At 40.4% G+C, this 21,046-nt stretch overlaps 2 protein-coding genes and 1 non-coding gene across 8 annotated transcripts in view; 1 reads left to right on the forward strand and 2 right to left on the reverse strand.

Moving 5' to 3' along the window:
* The window catches only part of MCMDC2 (minichromosome maintenance domain containing 2), a 29,685-nt gene extending 25,561 nt beyond the window's left edge, over positions 1-4,124 (forward strand). The window contains 2 exon segments of the mRNA XM_042464444.1: positions 811-920; positions 2,351-4,124. Coding sequence (XP_042320378.1) covers positions 811-920; positions 2,351-2,517 — 277 coding nt within the window. The 3' untranslated portion in view covers positions 2,518-4,124.
* A 32-nt stretch (positions 4,125-4,156) lies between these two features.
* LOC121929210 (zinc finger MYM-type protein 1-like) lies at positions 4,157-15,020 on the reverse strand. Of its 6 annotated transcripts, none has more exons than XM_042464536.1 (7): positions 14,602-14,867; positions 10,816-13,472; positions 10,423-10,510; positions 8,708-8,768; positions 5,863-5,903; positions 5,265-5,366; positions 4,157-4,893 (listed from the first exon to the last, which is right to left on the reverse strand). In XM_042464536.1, the coding sequence occupies exon 2, from the start codon at positions 13,405-13,407 to the stop codon at positions 10,840-10,842; it is 2,568 nt and encodes an 855-aa protein (XP_042320470.1). In that variant the 5' UTR covers positions 13,408-13,472; positions 14,602-14,867; the 3' UTR covers positions 4,157-4,893; positions 5,265-5,366; positions 5,863-5,903; positions 8,708-8,768; positions 10,423-10,510; positions 10,816-10,839. The 6 variants fall into 6 exon arrangements, with proteins under 6 accessions (XP_042320470.1, XP_042320474.1, XP_042320471.1 ...); XM_042464540.1 differs by having other exon boundaries at positions 10,605-13,472; XM_042464537.1 differs by lacking the exon at positions 14,602-14,867 and adding an exon at positions 14,879-15,020 and having other exon boundaries at positions 10,423-13,472.
* On the reverse strand, positions 5,462-5,542 carry LOC121930246. The gene has a single exon (XR_006103894.1). It is a non-coding gene; the product is annotated as a small nucleolar RNA SNORD87 (small nucleolar RNA).
* Positions 15,021-21,046: the final 6,026 nt, after the last annotated feature.

The following is a 21,046-nucleotide window of genomic DNA, read 5'->3' on the forward strand; positions in this document are numbered from 1 at the left end:
TATTATTATTATTACCAGCATTATTAGTCAGGCACAAGTAACCTATTTTGTATCTCGTAACTGCCAGACGATAGTTATTTCCAATGCCTCCTTGGGATCTGATGAAAATTTGACTGCTAGGTATCACTAAAATGCTGGTGACTTTGCAGATCAACTCCCCAGATAATTTCAAATAATAATTTTATGTGTATGTTGAAGAGCATGAGGGACACAACTGCAGAAGCCTATGAATCAAGGAGAGAAACGGTATCATCTTCTGGATCTTATGGAAGAAACATCCTAATATAGTACAACCAATCACCAGCTCATATAAGCCTTACCTTAGTGGAACATTACAGATGAACGCTTGCAGCTCAACTAACATACTGAGGGCAGATCTATGCCTCTTGTAGTATGGTGAAAAAGAATCAGAAATGCAGGTAGAGGGATATTTTGGCCACTATTAATCCACTCCCATCAGACACATCATTTGTTTGCATAATTGTCCAGTATTCTCTTTAGCATATACAGTTGGACCTTGGTATCCACAGGGGATCCCAGCCCCCTTGCAGATACCAAAAATGCAAGACCTCAAGTCCAATTGTCTCTAATGGTGGCATTGGCACAAAACGCACACACCAGCTAGTGCAGCTGTATGCTGTATGGATAACGAGGCTCCACTGTACATTTCCCTCAGATGTGTCATTGCTGTATGAAGATTGCAGTAATATTCCTTAGAAACCAAGACATTCAGTTACTAAGGAAATTAGACAACTGAAGTTTGTAAATCTAATTTGAATTAATTATTAAATGTGCCTGCTTCTATTTTAGGACTGCACTGTCAGAAGCACATGCTAAACTGAGTTTAAGAACCAAAGTACTGGAAGAAGATGTTTTGATTGCTGTGCTGTTATTTGAATCATCTCTTACTTTAAAACAGGGTAAATGTTCATTTTTAAGCAAATAGCTTTTCATATACCAAGTTCTAACTAGATCTCTAGAAGTTCATATAAGATCCTCAACTACTGGGTTCTTTTACTGATAGATGAAAAACATAACATCAACATAAGATAGCTACTTCCATAACATTTTTATTTGCCCCCTTCTGTAGTGACATTACTCTTGAAGAGACTAAAGTAGTCATTGGTGGCAGAACAAAACATCTGAGGCATAGCAAGAGTAAAAAGCAGAAAGGGTCATTTTTTCCAGAATTCTTCAAGTATGACTTCCTATAGGCTTTATGGTTAATTCAAAGTTGATCTACAATGGCGCTGGTACGCGAAAAGGATGACATTGTTAAAAAGCAGCCTCTCATGAGTCATGCCTTGGAAAACACCTACGAGATTGGGCTGGCCAAGGCTACTCTGATGGTATGTCAGGTCTAGGAAAGGAAATAGTCCTTCCACCACTGAGGTCATTTCAAAAGATGTTGGAGGCAGCCCCTTCAGTTTTTGCATGGCCACCTTGAAGCCTGAAGACATTGTGGAGGCCATGATTTTGAGCACAGGAAGCTGGAGCTTCAGGACTCAGTGCCCAGAGCAGTGCCAGTGCCACCAATTCAGTTTTGGTCAAGGAGAAGCTAGGACTGAGGCTATATTGCACTTGTTATATTGCATTCCCCTCTCCAAGATTCAACCTGCTTCCAGAAGTGTTCTAAATAACCCCCCCCCAACTAGCAGCACACATGTGGATCAATTTCCCCACCTTTCCCCAGAGCAGGATGAAGAAGACAGCTGCCATTTGGATGTCAGTGAAGGACTGCCATCTTGAAGTGCCCACTTGTCATTCCGCCCCCCTCCCCTTGGGCCACCGAGTAGTGTCCTGAGCCATGTCTTAAGGTCAGTGCTGGAGGTTTATTCTCAGGTTTTGTCTGAGGAAGAGACAGGTGATACTCTTAATGGAGAGAAGCAACTATCAGCATTAGCAGAACCAGCATGGGCACAAGCACTTCCACTTAGGACCAGTGTCCCTTTCCTTTGGAGAAGACATATAAATTAAAGCTCTACTGGAAAGATGTCTCCTCCCCAGAGGAACAACCTCAAGTGTATGGCTGGTGGGGAAGATATGTCCATTAGTTAACTGTTGAAGAATCTCCTGGTGACCAGATTATTTTTCAGTCAGGCCACAAGAGAGCCTCATAAGTTTCTGCTAAGGAATTCCTAATAGCCTCTCAAACAACCAGAGGGACTAAGAAGCAAGTCACGGGGGAGCGGGTTCTAGGCATCAAAAGGGCCCCCAAGTAAGGTTGCCCTTGTTCACTGGACTGGGACTTCCATGTGACATTTCCACTTATGTCAATTAAATATCCAAACAGGCAGAAACATGCTTTGAATAAATTATGTAAATTAACTTTTTTGCTTTCATTTTATAGGCGCTTCTGTATTTTGTGTGGCTCCAAATGCTGTTTTTCCATTTGAACTCAACAGTGAGGACTCTCTGGATCAAAGGGATGTTTACCTGAAGCAGTGTCATCTACAGCTGATACAGTTCATTGCTACTTATGGACCCGCAACACAGGTTCTCAGTAATGAAGATTAAAATCTCTCCAGTCAGCTTTCTTGCATTTCTTTTTAAATAATACACTTGAATATGCAAATACCAATTCTGCAGTTCTTGAAGTTTATCATAAACACTTACTGAACACAGTTGTCAGCAGTAAGAATTCTTCTTCCCTATACCAATTATAGGCTTTGATATCCCAAGCTCTAGCCCTCTGCACCCCTCCTCCATGACAATATCAAATTAGGAGGTTTAAAAATACATAGCTATGGGGGCACCCAAGTGTAGGGAAATGCCGTCATATAAGGAAATCTAGTAGGCTCAGGATGGGGGAGCTCAAGAGCATGTAGGTAGGACAGATCAAGATGGGAATCTGCATAATCCCTGCAGTGATAGGAGTGATGGTGGATGATAGACCTTGTGTTTACACACAAACAGAAATCCAAGTAAACTCCCCTCTGGGAGAGATACTCCTTTGTCTACAAACATTTGCACTGACTGTCCAGCCAGCCACTTCCTTGCTCATTCTTCCCACCTGCAAATCCCTTCACATTCTGAAGCCTGCCTTGAGATATGTTCTGCCCTATAAATATGCCTGCTCAGACACTTCCAATTAGGTCTCAATTTTGAGGTCAGATACTCTGTCCAGATTCCACTTACCTCCTCAGCCAAAGCTGGCCACACCATTATTCTAAGGCAGCTGCTAAGCCACTTTCCATTTCACAGTGAACTCCCCCAAATTGGAGCTACACATCTGGAATCAGTACAATACAGTCCACCCTTGCCTTATGCAGGGAATGCATTCCGGACCTCCCCGCGTAAGGCAAAGTGTATTCTCAAGCCCCACTAGATATAATTGGGCTCGTGCACACAGCCATTCTTCTGATCCCTTGGCAGCTTCCACATAATCTGGAAGCTGCCTATAATGAACCCGCGTATGGCGCAGGCTCACTGTATTACCCTCTGCCAACTTTTTAAGTCACTATCTGCTACTATTGTTTGTTCTTAGAAGTGTGCATGAGGGAATGTCTTGTGTGAATGGTGATTTCTTTGGTTACAAATAAAATTACATCTGAACTTGCTCTCTGAAGTTGTTTCTCAGAACCTTTATACACAGGCGTGATCCCTGCTTTAGTTGCCCAAGCCCTCTCATCTGCTGTCATTTGAGCTAATAAAATTCCCACTTTGAATAATGATTGCAAGTGTCCTCTCAGGACCCTTGCATTTTGCATAACAGCTTTAATCAGAAGGGTGCACCTAGCTACAGTCCTTTGTTGTCACCACTCTAACATGGGAAACAATATGGCTGAACAGAAGCTCCTGTATTGAGAGAGATTTTCTTCATGAGCAAGAATCCTGATTTTCTCACTTTGTGGCACTCATGGTCATGCACAAACAGGAACTTCTCTTCAGACTTGTTGCTTTCCCTATGAGGAAAATGCTGATGTAGGGGGATAGGACAAGGCACTTCCCACTTCGTAAGTAATGCACGAAGAGGGTTTGTATTAAGGAAGAAATGACTGGTCACAGAACTGTAGTATGTAGCATGCTGTAGATACTGCTTTGACCTGTCTTGCCCTGCACTTCAGCATTAGCTATTTTATTCTTATAGTAGTAGTAGTAATACGTATCTTACATACTAAAGCATTTTTATTTTTAGGAACTTATTAAAGTAGAATTCAAAAACATGAATTTATTTTTTCCAACCATCCCTTTCAGATTACTTTCACCAAGATAAAACAGTCAAATGCTAGGATATGGAAACATGAACAAACAGTAATTAAAGGATGCACATCTCTTGCATACCTTGAATCTTGTCATATTCTGCATAAACAAACACAAAAGAGTGATGAAGAAGCCAGAGTGGCTTCAAAGGCTTGCATGATGTATTTTCTGCATTTTGGTTGGCTAATAAAGGTATCACTTTTTTGTGGATTTTGCTGTATTTTTCTGCATGGCCAACATGGTTACCCCTGAATATATAAACACACAATTTGCTGAGAAAAGGGAAAACAGAAACAGGCTCAGTGCTGAAAAACTGGTTTTCAATCATTTTAAAGATCAGGCATACAGTTGTGTGGGCCTAAGTATAACAAAGGAGGTGTAAAAATAAGACTTTTCATTTGTGGAATGGAGCATATAAACATCACTAGTGAGATGGAAAGTCTCCTTTACCACCTACAGATTTTTACTGAAGAACAAAAAGAAATTGACAACGACTGTCATAAAACAGAAAGGGTGCAAAGCAGGTCAACATTCCCAAGAAGGCGTAGGAAAAAGATGTTGAAAAAAATTTCATCCTAGAAAATATGGAGGAAATCCTGGAAGTATCCTGAAAAAGAATCCAGCTTTGAAAACAGCATAAAGCCACAGTGAGTAGTGGAAACAGTAGATGTTGTCTCTTTTCTTGTCACCCTGCAAAAAAACAAAAACAAAAAAACACAGCATAACAAGAAGCATAAACAAAATTAATATGTTTGTACATAAAGCAAACTTTCAGAATTAGAATAATGGCATTTCAAAAAAAATTACATATTTATGTTTAAGAAAACAATGAGATTTCAAAAATATAGAACAAGTAATATTAAATACAAAAATTGCAAGCATTTCTGTCCACTCTCTTCAGAATTTAAATGCAATGGCTTTATTTCTTAATTTAAGCAATTTACTGTTTATTTATCATTAATCTCTTAACTATCACAGCAAAACCAAGTTCAATTTCTTCATATGACACTTGGGCAAACAATCCATTTTGACATCTTATGATGGATTATAGTTCTTATTACCTCAGACTCCAAGCAGCACTCTCATGGTTGCAAACAAAACTGTTATAAGGTCTCATTTCTGAATATTTCTGAATTCAGGAAGGCACATGATCCAAGTATTCACTAAAATAGCAAAAACATTTAATAGAAGTTGAATGTTCTAACAAATCATATTAATAATAATGATAATGAATTAATTGTGTTTTATGTAAAGCTTTGCTGGCATCTCAGAATTAGGAAGTATCATCAGTATTTATTCAGATGGGTAAACGGCAAAAAGAAATCATCATTGTGCCAGCAATACTGTTCTTTAATATATGCATGGATGCATAAATACACACATATACATACATACATACATACATACATACAAGCCCATATATAAAACACATATTTTCGATATTACAATATTTTCCTTAGTTTTGTAGTTGCCTGCAAATATTACTGTTGCCAAAGGCAGGAAACAAAATTCACTCACACACACTGTGAGAAGCAACAACTACTTGCAATTTATGCAAATTTGACATTTAAAAAAATAATTGTAATGCATCTACTGATAACTAATTTTACTGACGTGCATGGTTCCTGCTCAGGGTAAGATTTTAAAAGTAACACTTACCGTTACCTCTATTGCAGAGTCATGAAGGAATCGTGATTGTTCTACACAAACAGGGGATAAAATTTATGAGATAACTGACAATATTTCTTATCCATAATTTTATCTTTCAGAAAATAATGTATGTATGCATGTATATATGTATGTTATATCATGTGTACTGTATGCAACCATATAATGAACTGTATAAAATGTATGTATATTGTTTTTTAATTTCATAATAAAGTAATTAAAAAAAGAAAAAAAAAGAAAATAATTTTACACAATTCTTTCAGAAAATAAAAACATATTTTTCTTGAAAGTGATTCCAAACAGTTTTATATACCAATGTATATACTGTTTGGGCTATTTCAAAGCCATTTTAGGTCACAATCAGAAATAAAAAATAGATGGAGATCATCTATAACTCTGGTTGTTCCGATGAAGCCCAATGACGTGCATATGCATGTAGAGACATTTGACACCTGAAAGGTTTTGAGACCTTTGATCGTGTGTGTTTTTGACTACACTTAGAGCTTACAACTTCCATTATTCTGGAACTGCAGTTATCTGAGCAAACAAAGTATAATCTTTACTAGCAGCGTACACTGGGCCAGCCACATCAAAGGGCTAGATAGCTGCAGATCGCATGCACCACTCACTGAATAATATGGGGACCCGCAAGTGGCAAGGGTCCACTGCAAATCTCTTCTTAATCTTCCCATTCTCATTCTTCTCGCTGCTTTGTGGAGATTGAGCTATTTCAACTGGCTCACAGCAAACCTTATCCACTCCTGACAAATTCCAGCAAAATGGGACATAGAAAATTCCCAGAGAACATTTTCTCAAGTGACCATGTCATTTAAGTAATACGTTATGTCAAGCCACTGGTTGCTATGAAGCGCGCGCTCTCTCTCTCTTTTAATGAGAAATCCTCTTCATTTGATAATGTAGGGAGGCACAAAGATGGTGTTATACTGCAATTCCCATTAGTCTTAGCCAGTACAGCCAAAAGGAACAGAATACAGTGATATACAGTCCAGCAACATCAGGGATCCATCATGATCATATCACACTCATATAACACCAAAATGTCAGCAGAGCATGCAGGACTATGCCCCATTCAGATTGGATTATGTCATCAAATTCAGACTATGAAGGTGTGTAGTATACTGTATGTATACTGAATGGGACATCAAAATTTCTATACAGGTATACTTCAGTTAGCAAAGACTTTACTTCTTTAATAGAAACTTTGATACCAGAGGTAGAAAAAACATGGAAAGGACAAGGATATGTTCCTACCCTACCAAAAAGAAGAAGAGTTCATGTTTCAGTAATATTATGCAGATGAGAAATGAACTAACTAATCTAAGTAATCTTCTAGAGTCCACTTGAAAACTTCTTCCAAAATGGTTCATTTCTTTCCTTCTTTCAGCACCCCCCTCTTGTCTTATGATTTCCATTTTGGTAGCAAAACCTGGAGGCCTGGTGCTTTTTCAACATATCAGTCTAGTTTGGTGAGGCAGCCTAATCTGATTCCCCTTTTCTTTCTTCATACAGGCTCAGTGAATGATTCTGCAGGCAACTGTTTTCTTTGCCCATTGTACTTAGGTATACATAGCTACAGTAGGATCACCTAGGGGAGAACAGAATCCCATTCTTTCTCAGGTCAAGCTTTATTGCCTTGTTTACTGCAGACATGTTGCTGGAACCCAAAACGGAAAGTCTATCTTTCTCCAGCCCTCCTTCACCATCCTCCCAATGGAGTCTCCAAAAGAACAAAAAATCTTCCAGTTAGACAAAAGATAAGAAAGGGGGGAAATTTTCATAAAATCATGAAACCACCACCCATTGAAGTTGAACAACCATCCTCATTGGGACAATGGGACTCGTCCACCCATCCTTCCATTCCTCCCTCCCTCCTGGCTCTCACTGGCAGTGGGTGGCTGGTCGGCGCTTCCTCTTCCCCCCGCTTCTTTCTCCCACCTCTTCCTCCTTCCTGTTCCTCTTCCTCCTCTGCTATCCACGGATGCTTAAATCTGCAGATGGCAAGTCCAGGAACACCGAGGGTGGACTGTATGAAGAATGAATAGCACCCCTGGTTTTAACTGTTTAACCTAATACCCTGTCTGAATGCCTGAGGCACTGCTTATGCCAAGTACATAAGCAATAAAACATCCTGTACATCATATTTCCCACATGAAGTGCCTGCCCCATTACTTTGAGCAAATGAAGAATCTGCCCTGGTGTGAACAGCTCCCAGCTTGAGAGAAGGCAAATACTTGAGTATTGGAGGCATCAAAAACAAACACACAAAACCACAAAGATCCCATGTGTATTGCAAACAGCAATGAATTTTCCTCACATCCCTATTCTCTAGAGGGTCAATTCAATCTGAGAATCAGGTCCCTTAGCACCATCAAACCAAAGTCTCAATAAAATGGAATCCCCAGACTTAAATACACAGTGAAGAGGGCACAGGTCAGAGCTATATGATAACTCTCTAACCAATCTCCCCACTGATAGACAAAGAGGCAATTTATCATTAGTAGTGGGACATCCAGCTGGTGCTACTGATTTATGAAGACATCAGCTACAGTAATGATCTTTAGCTGTCTAATTCATCATCACTAAGACAACTTGGCAGCCTGGAAATAACTCAGAATAATCAATATGGGAAGTACATTTTCCACACTGTTTCTTCAATAAACCATCTAATGAAAGCCTAGATAATGCCAACAAAATGTATACAAAGCAGAAAGAGAACTGGAAATTTTACACTAAGAAACACATTTTCAAAAGAAGTGCTACTACAGTAGTATAGTTTGTTTTTAAAATAAAATAATATACATGAATAATTGTTTACCTTTTGTTTTTTATATATTTAGCAAACCAATACTGCAACAATAGCTTTTGAGGTCAGGAACCTGTTTTTGAACAAATGTTAATCACATCAATGTATTAATATACATGTCTGTTTGAAACAAGTTGCTCTTAACATTTTATAAAATCACAATCTTAAGACTTCTGAGCGCAAACATTCAATTCATAACAAGCTAAAGCTGTTGGAAGCAGGATTTAGTGATCTTATAAAAGCCTGAACCTAACATTTTACTTCTTAAGAAGTAACTTCTTTAAATTTACTTCTTTACTATAGAAATGAATGTAGAGGCCTGAAGAAGACAAGTCAACTGAATTATCTCCAGATTATTTTAAGTAGAGTAAGAAAGCACTTCCAATTTACAATTCTGAGAGCAGAAAGTCTCCTTCTCCTGTTAACCCAAGCTGCTTTAGTCAAGAAAGCCTGGTGGAAGGAGCAGTAGTTGCACATGGAAAGATGTGTGTGCAATGTTTTCATATTGAAACCCAGTTCCTGGGCTGAGGTTACAGGCACCTTATTCCGCAATTCTGTGACAGAAGCATTTTCTAAGCGACTGCAATCTTGATTTGTTTTGGCATAAAAAGAAAGAGAAGGAAAAGGTCTCTTCACTAGCTAGAATAAGGCATTATGGATTATAATCCACTCTCTTGGATCCATTGACAGAGTATAATACAGTATTCAAACCCCACATATACATATATATCTACATGAGTGTGGGCCCTATCCTACTAGAAGCCAATTAGCAAATGTCCCTCTCCATAAATATATTTTAAAAGGTTTTCTACAAAGGGCAATACACAGTACAGGTTGAGTATCCCTTATCTAAAATGCTTATCCAAAATGACCAGAAGTGTGTTGGATGGGTGTGTGTGTGTTGCTTTCAGCATATTGCATACTGTTGTTTTTGTGTGCCTTTAACTCATTTCCAATTTATGGTGACCCTAAAGCAAACCAATCATGGGGTTTTCCTGGCAAATTTCTTTACAGGGGTTTTTCCAATGCTCTCCTCTGAGGGTGAGAGATTGTAACTTGCCCAAGGTCACCCAGTGGGTTTCCATGGCTGGGTGGGGGATTCGAACCCTGGTCTCCAGTCATAGTGCAACACTCAAACCAATATACCAGTGATGGCGAACCTATTCCACACATGCCGGAAGTGGCACTTGACGCCATTTCCTCAGGCACGGGGTGAGGGAGAAGGCGGAAGAGGTACACGCATGCCCGTTCCTCCTCTTCCCTGCCTTTTCCTCTTTGGGGCGAAGAAAGGTCTGGGAAGAGGAGGACTCAGGCCGTGCCCATGGATCTGCCCCATCACAGGCCTTTGCTGACCCCAGCTGTATCTGAGAGACAGCTGGGGGGGGGGGGCGGGAAAAGATTGGGGGAAGCCCTGCCTCCTGGCATGCAAACCTGAAAAGATTCGCCATCACAGCACCATACCATATTTGCATATACATAATGAGATATCCTGGAGATGTGACCCAAATCTAAACAAGAAATTATTTTGTTTCATATACACTGTAATTTTATACAATATTTTAAAACAATTTTCTACAATGTAGCACCAGACAGCAAAGGTGTCATTATCCTAAACACCCATGAAAAGAAATGTTGGATTTTGGATCATTTCAGATTTGGGATGCTCACCCTGTATTGAGAAAAAAAAATATCTCAAAAGCAACCAGATCAAGAAATTGAAGACTTACCAGAAACAAAATTATCTGAGCTGCCTTTGGTTTCAGAGGACAGATGCAGGCAGGACTGGTCCCGAATGAGGGAAGTGAGCTCGAAATGCTTTAGGAAAAGGAGAGTACAATACAAGAAAGGTTATGGCTGTTGCAGGTTTTCCAAAGAGTCCACATGTTTCATGACTGTGCTCTGCACTCACCAAGAGAAAAGTGCTGTGAGTCAGTCTGGGTCTTCGAAGCCATCAACTAATTTGAAAGCTTTCAAAGAGTAAACATCTCTAGTCAGCATAGATAAGAAATTATTTGTTCACATTCAAAATATCAAAATGGCAGTCCTCTGTTGCAAGCATATGAACTGCTTCTTTATTTTTCCCCCATATGAAGAATTTATTAATTTATTTAATATCCCACCTTTCTCCTGGAAAAGGAGTGGAATCAGCAAAGTGGTGATCTCTGTGCCTTCTTAGATGCAAAGACATGAACTGCTTCTTTAAGGTCAATGGTTTGAGCTAGTTCTTGTTCAATAGCTACAGTTGCAAGTCCCTCTATTCTATCCTGCACCATTGTGGAGTGCAAGTGTGTTTTTATCAACTTCAGCTTGGAGGACCCAGGACCTGCATTGGCAATTGTTAAAGGAAGTGTCAGAAGTATGCGTAGAGCAATAAAAGTATTTGGAAATAAGGTGATCATTTTTTTTGCACAGATATATTCCAAAACGCCCTTTGGAGTTGAGCCCACAGGAACATATTTTGAGAGTGCTTTCAATTCATCATGTAAATCGTTTCCATCAATGTCACGTAATTTGCCATGGGTTAGCACTTTTTCTAGAGCCCCACACTGCCGCCGGATGTCTTCAGCTGCAATTTCATTGAGATTCTTTATATCATAAAGCATCCCAAATATAATACTGTGTTCCCTGAGTTGCAAGAAACATTCTTCAACTGACTGGATAGCACAGGCTAAGACCTGGTTAAAAAACTTAACTCTGAAGTGTTGTTTGGGGTCTGTTATCAGATCCCTTGCTTCATAATGAAAATTTGTGATATGGCGAGATCTAACTTCTTGTACAGGTGGAAAATCAGCATCAATATCAAACTCTTCTGCTAATTTCTGTGCACTTTTCAAAACATTTTCAAATCCCTCATCTGACCAGTAACACTGGAGGTATGACTTTGTTTTGTCGAGTTGTTTCACTACTCCAGTAATATCTAGATCAGCCTCTTGCAGTTTCTCACTTACAATATTTATTTCTAACAGTATGTCATGCCACAAAACTAGACCACACAGAAATTTGAAGTTGCATATATTACGTGCTACTCTCTCCCCCTCAATCTGTGTTTTGCTATGAGCAGCTCTTGTCAAAGCACTATCCTCTATAACTGCATTTATAGCATCACATATTTCCCCACTCTGCTGTCTAATAACCTCTACTGCCTCAACGCAACTTTCCCACCTTGAAGCACTCACAGATTTTGGAGTAAGAGTGAAAGTTCCCAGATACTGCTTAAGAACTTCCCATCGATGAGCTGATGCAGAGAAAAAAACATAGATACTTTGGACTATATTAAAAAATTCAACAGCTTCACTAAAATTAGATGCAGCATCAGAGACTATTAATTTTAATGAATGGGAACTGCATGGGACAAAAAAGACACGGGGATTTAACTCCTGTAGCAAAGTCTGTACCCCACTGTTCTTCCCTTTCATGTTGGCCTCATTATCATAACTCTGTCCACGCATATCCACTATTGCAATTCCCATTTCTTCCAGCCTTTTAAGGAGCACTTTTGCCATACTAGATCCTTTAGTATCATCTACATCAATAAACTCCAAGAAATGTTCTCTGACATTCACTACTGCAGGAACATTAGCACTTGCTTCTATTGCAGTTACAAAACGCACCATTAAAACCACTTGTTCAATATGATTGTTGCCAACTGTGCAGTCCAGAATGATAGAGTAATATTTTGCAGACCTCAGAAGTGACAAAATCTTTTGTTTGACTTCTGTTGCCAGTAACTGGATGATCTCATCTTGAGTTGTTTTCCCCAGATAGTGACTGTGAATTTCTTTGGTAGTTACTCTTCTTAAATGCTCTTTAAGTACAGAATCAAACTCTCCCATCAACTCCACAATTTTAAGGAAGTTACCATTATCTGGAACAAAGAGCTGATCTGAAGTTCCATATAATGACAGATTCTGAGAAGCAAGCACTTGCACAATGCCAACGAGCCTCTTCATAACGTTTTGCCAGTGATGGGTCTCAGATGCAATCTTCTCTTGATCTTTATCATCTATGTTTACCTTTAATTTTAGCCGTACCTCAAGCTCCTTCCAGCTACAAAATGCTCTCTGGTGATAAGGAGTCTTCTCATGACTTGCTAAATTTCTAGCCAGGTTTCTCCAGTCCTTTGTTCCATTAGAACACAATGCAAACAGAGTATTGGGCTGAAACAATTTGCAGCAAAAACAGTAAGCAGCGTTCTGGGTCTTTGAATACATAAGCCATGGTCTCTCTAACTTGTCCCCATTCGGTAGATCACGCCAGTAATACATGCGATGGAAGCTTCTCTTTACAGAATCTTTTGGGAAACTGAATACTTTTACTTGCCGTGGACCATTCAGTACAAGGAAGTCTCTCATATCACTGTTCACATCCATCCACAGTCCTGGATCATCTAAGATGGATGGATTGAACTCAGCAACCAGCTGATTCACTACAGTCAGGTCTGTTTTGTAATCTTCTTCAGATATGTGAACTTTAACATCTGTTTGAGATGTGGACACAGTGGTTATTGGCTCATTTGTAGCCTGACCATCTAGGAGAAAAGTCACTTCCTCACAGCCAGCACCTGCACACCCACCATCCTCTGCGGAAGATTCACCTGGAGTATCTACTGCTTCAAAATTCAGGAGAGCTTGCTTTGGGTTGGGTGAGTAAGCTGCCCTTAACTCCCTCTTCCTTTTTGCTGCTCCAGAAAGGCGTTTCCTTCCATCAGACATGGCTGCTGCAGTCTAGTGATACTTATGAAGAAAGAATTGAGGATGCTGAAGAAATGTGGTTGCACCTGAAGAAAAAGAGAAAAAAGAGGACTGCTGAAGCAGTTTTGTATTTAACTATTGGCCATTGCTACCAAGGGGTCTGTGTTATCAGTCAGGTTGGCTTCCAAGAGTAGAATCATAGAATTGTAGAGTTGGAAGAGACCGCAAGGGCCATCCAGTCCAGCCCCATTCTGCCATGCAGGAACTCTCAACCAAAGCATCCCCGACAGATGGCCATCCAGACTCTTTAAAGACCTCCAAGGAGGGAGACTCCACTACACTCCGAGGAAGGAGTGTGTTCTACTGTGGAGCAGCCCTTACTGTCAGGAAGTTCCTCCTAATGTTGAGGTGGAATCTCTTTTCCTGGAGCTTGCATCCCTTGTTCTGGGTCCTGTTCTCTGGAGCAGCAGAGAACAATCTTGCTCCCTCCTGACTGGTGGCAGCAATGCTCCCCAGGAGCGCATGAACCTCCCAAGGAAGTGTTAGCTTTCAACTTTGGAATGTTTTTGGACTGTGCCTCCTAAAGCCTCCCACAAAACGGCTGGGGATTCTGCCACTGAAACCCATGTGGCTGAAGTGAACCCAGCCCTTGCTTTGACCTCCCATTTCCCCCTCACTCCGGGCCGGTTGGATACGGCTCCCCTGAACCCACCCCTCAAGGGAAGGAGGGGGCGAATACCGTCACCTAGTGAATGGAATAATTGTGATTTGCAGATATCAGTGAAAACTGTTACTGTGGTTTTAGAATATCTGTGATTCAAAACTGTGATTTTCTGTGATCTGTACAGTGCAGCCAGCCAGTTCTGTGAAAATCACAGTTTGGAGCTCAAGACTCAGTAGCAGAATGAATCACAGTCACTGAACATCACAGTTTGGCCTTCAAGCCAGTCACAGTTCCAAATATCTGTGAAAAATTAACAGTTCTGTGATTCTATTCCATTCTCTACCGTCACCCTCTTCCGGGAAATCGGCTTCTAAAACGAATGGCAGCCCTTGCCCAGAGAATCACTGGGGAATGCTTGCCCTCATCGCCCATAGAGAATCATTGTGGAATTCCCAAGGATGGCTTCCCTAGGGTTAGCTGTTTTAGGACGTCCCCCAAAATGGCTCCAGAAGACCGCTTCAAGGCTTTCTGAGGCCTACCTCTCTTCCTACCTCGATTAAATACGCCCTCGCGCTCCCCGGCGCTTTCCTTAAAAGGCCGCAAAGGCGGCAGAGAATAATAGGAAAGAAGAAGAAGAAGAAGAAATTAGCCAAAACGCGCGCGGGGCGCCGACGGGAACCTCAGGAATAAATTAGTCACGTGACCCTCGCGCGCCCTTCGCCGGCTCGCTTTCATTTATTCTGGGCGGGGCCTGTTGATCCGTTAAACCGCCTTCGAGGTTTGAACGGCGACAGGAACGCGGCGGCGGCAGAGGAGGCGTGGCCTTACCCGTTTGAAAACGATCACGTGGGAGTCCTCGAACGGTTTAATCGAGCCCTCCTTTTTTTCAATCCCCTGGAGTCTCGCGGTGATAGAGTCGCGCGCGCTCCCGCGGTAGAAGGGAACAGGTTGAGCGCGACTGCACTTCCGGGTTTTCTCCGGAAATACCTCGCGGAGCATTATGGGTCTCGTGGTCCACACTACTTAATGTCTTCCACACACACACACACACACACACACACACACACACACATTAGTCCTTATACAGTACAGTACTGTATAAGCAGAGTCAGCACAGCAGATAATCCAGTCTGAGGCGGCTTTAACTGCCCTGGCTCAGTGTTGGGAATTCTGGGAAGTGTAGTTCTGTGAAATATTTAGCCTTCTCTGTCAGAGACAGAGAGAGCGCTCTGATGCCACAGTTTCCAGCACTGAGCCAGGGCAGTTAAAGTGGTCTCGAACTGGATTATTTGTTCAGTGTGAGCAAAATCACTCCGTTTTGCAGCAAGTCTTCCCAAAAGGTGCTTTTAGTACTTGGCTGAACAGGATGGAATTACTGTATAAGCCCACGTTTTGCTTTTGTGTTCCAACAAACCTCTCAAGCATAAGATCGCCATCTACTGTACATTACTCTAATGTTAGACTTTCATTTTTCACTCATAAGAAGAGAATGCCAACTAATGTGATACAAACTGGAGTTTATCACACTGGAGGAGGGGGATGTGGAGTTTTAAACAGTGATTAAAGTGGTCACAAAGAAGCGTTAAATCTTTTTACTTTCGGGATTTCACCAGCAATACATTTTTTATATCAGTTTATTTGCACAATTGCATGTGATCATCATTCACGCAGTTACTCACCCTTTCTGTTTCATTTGCAGGATGCTTTAAATGCGCTTTAATCTCTCTTTAATGGTGAAATCAGCCCCAGCATGATCAACTCAGTCGTGTGAAAACCATTAGAGCAACTGTGGGATTATCATGGCTTAATCGCCATTTATACTTCCAATTGTCCCCCATGCAATGGACTCCATTGTTTGCGATTGATGAGCCCGAGTTTTGGAGCCACGCTGCAGAATTAAAGCAGGTTGACACCATTTCAACTGCCATGACTCTTATCCTGCACAATCCTGGGATTTGTAGTTCAGCAAGGTATTCAGCCTGTTCTATCAGAGAGCTCTACAAACACTACAGATCCCAGGATTCTGTCAAGGCATTAAATGATATCAAACTGTTTTAGTTCTGCAGTGTGGTCATCCTGGTTATCTCTTTCTAGTTATTTTGCCCCTTTCAGTTTTTATATTGGCTTCTCTGCTGTATGTAGTCCTTTACCTGGAATCATTCCCCATTCACTGTTTCCAGTGAACCCTATTTTTTAACATTCAGGAATAAACTCTTCCAGAACAGCCACATAGTCCCAAAACACCACAAAAAACTATGGATTTCATCCATGAAAGCCTTCAACTTCACATGTGCCCAAATTTGCCTTTTCTTGTACTATCCCTATCCTCCCCCCCACCTTTTATGTTGTGTTTTTGACAGGTTATAAACCTCTGGGCAGCGATGCATAGTGGTTTGAGTGTTAGACTATGACTCTGGAGACCAGGGTTCGATTTCCTACTCATCCAAGGAAACCCAGTGGACCAGATGACAGAGGTGCCTTTCAGGAGGTAACCATACATTTCACCTCTTGGATCCAGGCCAGTAGACGCTCTACAAGGATGTCATGCTGGAGACTTATGGGAACATGGCCTTTCCTGATGCCTTGGAAAGTGGTGGAGTCTCCTTCTTTGGGGGTCTTTAAACAGAGGCTGGTTGGACATCTGTTGGGTATGCTTTGATTGAGAGTTCCTGCATGGCAGGGGGTTGGACTGGATGGCCCTTGTGGTCTCTTCTGACTCTGTGATTCTAAGTCACACACTCTCAGCCTCAGGCTGAGAAACCCCCATGATAGGGTTGCTTTAGTGTTTGCCATAAATTGGAAATACCTTGAAGACACACAAAAAACAACAAACCTGTGGAGAGGAACTGTCTTGTCTTCAATCTGTGTATAACTCTTAGTAAGGCTTGCCAATTACTAATTATAAATAATAATAACTCAGTGTAAATCTGTGGTGCATTTCTTATATCACATTGCATATATCCAGCCAAAATGGTGTTCCAAACCCTCCTAAAAGCAGCTGGAGTTTATTACAATGAAACCTCAGCTTAGATTTTTAATAAACCATGTTAAACTTAACAACGTTAGATAAACATTTAAAGAAATAGTTGTTTAGTGTTCAGTGCATTACAGCTTTTGAGCCTAATGTATGTAACTCATAAACATTAAGCTTTTTATTAACTATATAGCAACCTAGATCAAGCTGCTGCAGTACATTGACTAAAATAGACCCTTGCCAGCCAGCATGGCAGATAAAGAAAAATGTACAATATATTTTAAAAATGTGCATAAAGTATATGTTCAAAATAGTCTATGCAGCATGTGTTTGGCTCAGGTTTATAAAGTGTAATTACAACACTATACTCTCCAGTTAAATATTTTTGTGTATAATCTGTCAGTCACCATTTTTTCCTTAGAGACCACATTGAACAGAGCTGTCTTTGTCCAGAGTACAGGCTTCAGGGGCTGGATTTCAGGGTGTAAAATGGAAAGACAAGTGGGATTAAAATTATGGACTGGCAAAATACATCTTATTTCTTCTCTTCTTGCATAATAATAATAATAATAATAATAATGTTCCAAATCATGAAACAAATAAATAGTGTATATAACTTTTGATGAAATTTCCTCCTCCTACATTTTGTGTATTATCTTGTGTGTGTGTGTGTTTATACATGTACATATATATATATGATATGGTGTGGTGTACTAGCAGAGTGCTGGACTGAGACTTGGGAAACGCAGATTGTAATTTCCATTGAGATATAATGCCCAGACCCTTTCTCACCCAATCTAATCTATTTTATAAAGTTGTGAAGATAAAATAATCCTGTGAATGATTTGTTGCTGTTCATTGCCTGGTTATTTGCAGGATAGTGTCACTTAAATCGCTTTTCATTGCAATTTCATGTGAAAATGTTTATCAGTATTGCTCGATTTTCATAGGATATTCCCAGAATAATGGTGCTTTACCTGCGAAAATGTGTGAAAATTTTAATTGCAAATACACGATTTTCACGGGATAATCACTGTTTATTCTTCCAGTTGTCCCCGTTTGATAAAGTCCTAAGTTTGGAATTGCAGAGAAATATTCTGCACGTTATTGTTTATATTCAGACTCCTTCCAAATGGAAGGCGCCCAGTGCTATTCCGTCTTTTCCTGCCTAATAGATTTTCGAGGGGAAAGAAAAAAGGCAGAAAAAGAGGTAGACCCATCAAAGAGCATTACAAATGTAAGTTAGTGTTATCTGGGCAAATGTTGTGAGGAATTACAATTAAAGCCTTGTCTGGAATTAGCCTTTGTCACACGGATTACTAAGCATCCATTTTTCTAAAGTCACTTTGATTGAAAATAGTAGTATGAAAACAGGCACAAAAAACCTATGGCCTTAGTCACTGGACTGCAACTTCCATCAACCTTAGCCATCATAGCCAATGCTAAGAGAAGATAAGAGTTGCTATCCAGAAGGCCACACAGTCTCCAACGATGTATTAGTTTTCTTTTGTTTTCAAGTAATATTTTTCAGAGCTCAGGCAGTTTGGGGGCAGGGATTCAGTTTTAAATGAATTCCAGGCTAAAGTGATATGATAGCCCTGTTTAAATACATGAAGGGATGTCATATTGAGGAGGGAGCAAGCTTGTTTTCTGCTGCTCCAGAGAACAGGACATGGAGCAAACTGCAGGAAAAGAGATTCCAGTTCAACATTAGGATGAACGTCCTGACAGTAAGGGCTGTTTGACAGTGGAACACACTCCCTCGCAGTGTAGTGGAGTCTCCCTCCTTGGAGGTCTTTAAACAGAGGCTGGATGGCCATCTGTTGGGGATGCTTTGACTGAGAGTTCCTGCATGGCAGAATGGGGCTGGACTGGATGGCCCTTGCAGTCTTTGCCAACTCTTATGATTCTATAGGAATGGCTCGATCAAGGCATAGCTGTTATTAACCATATGCTATACTCAAAGAAGGGAGCTAGCATGATGTAGTGGCTTAAGTGTTGAACTAAGACTCCAGGATACCAGAGTCTGACTCCTCATTTGGCCCTGGAAAAGCACTGGGTGACCTTGAACAAGGCACACTCTCTTACACAAAGGCAGTGGCAAACCTCCTTGGAATAAATCTTGCCAAGAAAACCCTGTAATAGGGTTGCCATATGTTGGGGTCAACCTGAAGGCAAGTAACAATAAACACTCAAACAATGTTCTCACTCATTTCTTATATACATATTGGTTTTCTGCTTTTCTTTAATTTTGACAAATCAGTATGGGTTTTCAAAGCATTTAATATAAATATCATTTGTACCATAATTCTGTAAACCATGTATAACATATACATGCATAAGAATAGATGACTGAATGAATCTCTTGCTGTGCTTTTAATTCTAAGTGCCATTACTTACCGTACATGCAAACGTTTAAACTGAGATAACCAAACATGCAAAACCCATTTTCTGCAATAAAGCTATAAATAGATATAAATTATATACAGTCAGCCCTCCACATTCACTGGGGTTAGGGGCACAGGACCCCTGCGAAAACAGGAAGACTATGAATAACGCTAGCCTGCTCCCCACCCAACCACATTTAACACACAAAAAGTATGATTTATAGATTCAGCCCCCCCTCCATAGATACCTTCAAGGCAGTGGAGGGCCGGGCGACTGGTGGGGCTTGCCACTTCTGCTCTAAGCCATTTTTAAAAGGGTCTTACAAGCTTTGTCACACATTCTCCCTGTCTCAGTCTCGTGAGGCTTTCGGTCCCTATTAAAAACCACATAGGGCAGCAATGGAGGCTGCCACAAATAATTTGTGAAAATTCAAATCCACAAACGTGGAGAGCCAAATGTACACAAGCTGAAGCATAAAAATAAGCTCTTCCCCCCAAAATTCAGCATACTGAAGACAAAGATAAGTACAAACAATATTAAATTACAATTGCCAGATATATTATTGCTAATTCAATCTACAAAGCTGTGTATATGCTACACTAGTGCTTACTGTACATAGTTTCACACAGCTATTGACACACATTCACTTTATCAGAAAAAAGAGCTAAATATGTACATTCAAGAGAAATATCTGAGTGGCAAATGGTTTTTGAGGGAAAGCAGCATTAAGTCTGCTGACACAAGAACAACAAAGTGTGTTGTCATGCCACTGTAAAGATTACAAGTGCTTCTAGAGGGCTCCTAAGTGCTACAGACCAAAAGGCATGGTTGTGCACCTATTGAAAAAGTGAGAGAAGCAGCAGCAGAAAAACATGGCTTACCCATTGAATCCTGTTTGTTAATTCCAACTACAGTATATCCAATGAATCAAAATTTTAGTAGTGAGTCAGTACACAGGTAAATTCCACTGATTCAGTGGGTCTAGTATAGTGAGGAATAAGAAATAAGATTCAGGTCAGTGATGTCTGGGCTCAGTATAAAATTCTATGTATATCACAAGAAGAGCCTCATCTGGAAGCACTACAACAAATCACATGTATTAAGTATGGTCCTTAGGTAGCAGGTAGGCCCACCTACAGAAGAAAAACTGCAAACATTAAGGTCAAAAATAATGAAAAGTTACTTCAGTGGGGCCTGGTATTCACTGGGGTTTGGTTCCGGCATCCCCTGTGTATGCCAAAACCTGTGCATGCTCAAGTTCCATTAAATACAATGGCATAGTAAAATGGTGCCCCTTATATAAAATGACAAAATCCAGGTTCGCCTTTTTGGAATTGATATGTTTTTAAAATATTTTCAAGCCGTGGATGCTTGAATCCATGGATAAAAAAATCTGTGGCTATGAAGGGCTTACTGTACTAGGTTTCCAATCTGTAAAAATGTCTGTTGTAAGGATTTTAAATGAGAAATTTTAGAAAGAGCTGAAGATTATTTTTCAAAATTACGCTTTAATGCAGTGGCCCTCTAATTTTGTATATTTAAGATGCAACAGAATTCAATGCACAAAGTGCCTGTTGTTTCCTGTGATCTGCTTTATTATGAAATTCGGTGTCTGAAATGTAATTGTTTTATTA

Source organism: Sceloporus undulatus, chromosome 4 (genome assembly GCF_019175285.1).
Source record: "Sceloporus undulatus isolate JIND9_A2432 ecotype Alabama chromosome 4, SceUnd_v1.1, whole genome shotgun sequence".
In the NCBI taxonomy this organism is placed as follows: Eukaryota; Metazoa; Chordata; class Lepidosauria; order Squamata; family Phrynosomatidae; genus Sceloporus; species Sceloporus undulatus.

Coding starts and splice junctions, on each gene's coding strand:
- LOC121929210 (XM_042464537.1), bottom strand. CDS start 13,407: ATGTCTGATGGAAGGAAACGCCTTTCTGGAGCAGCAAAAAGGAAGAGG.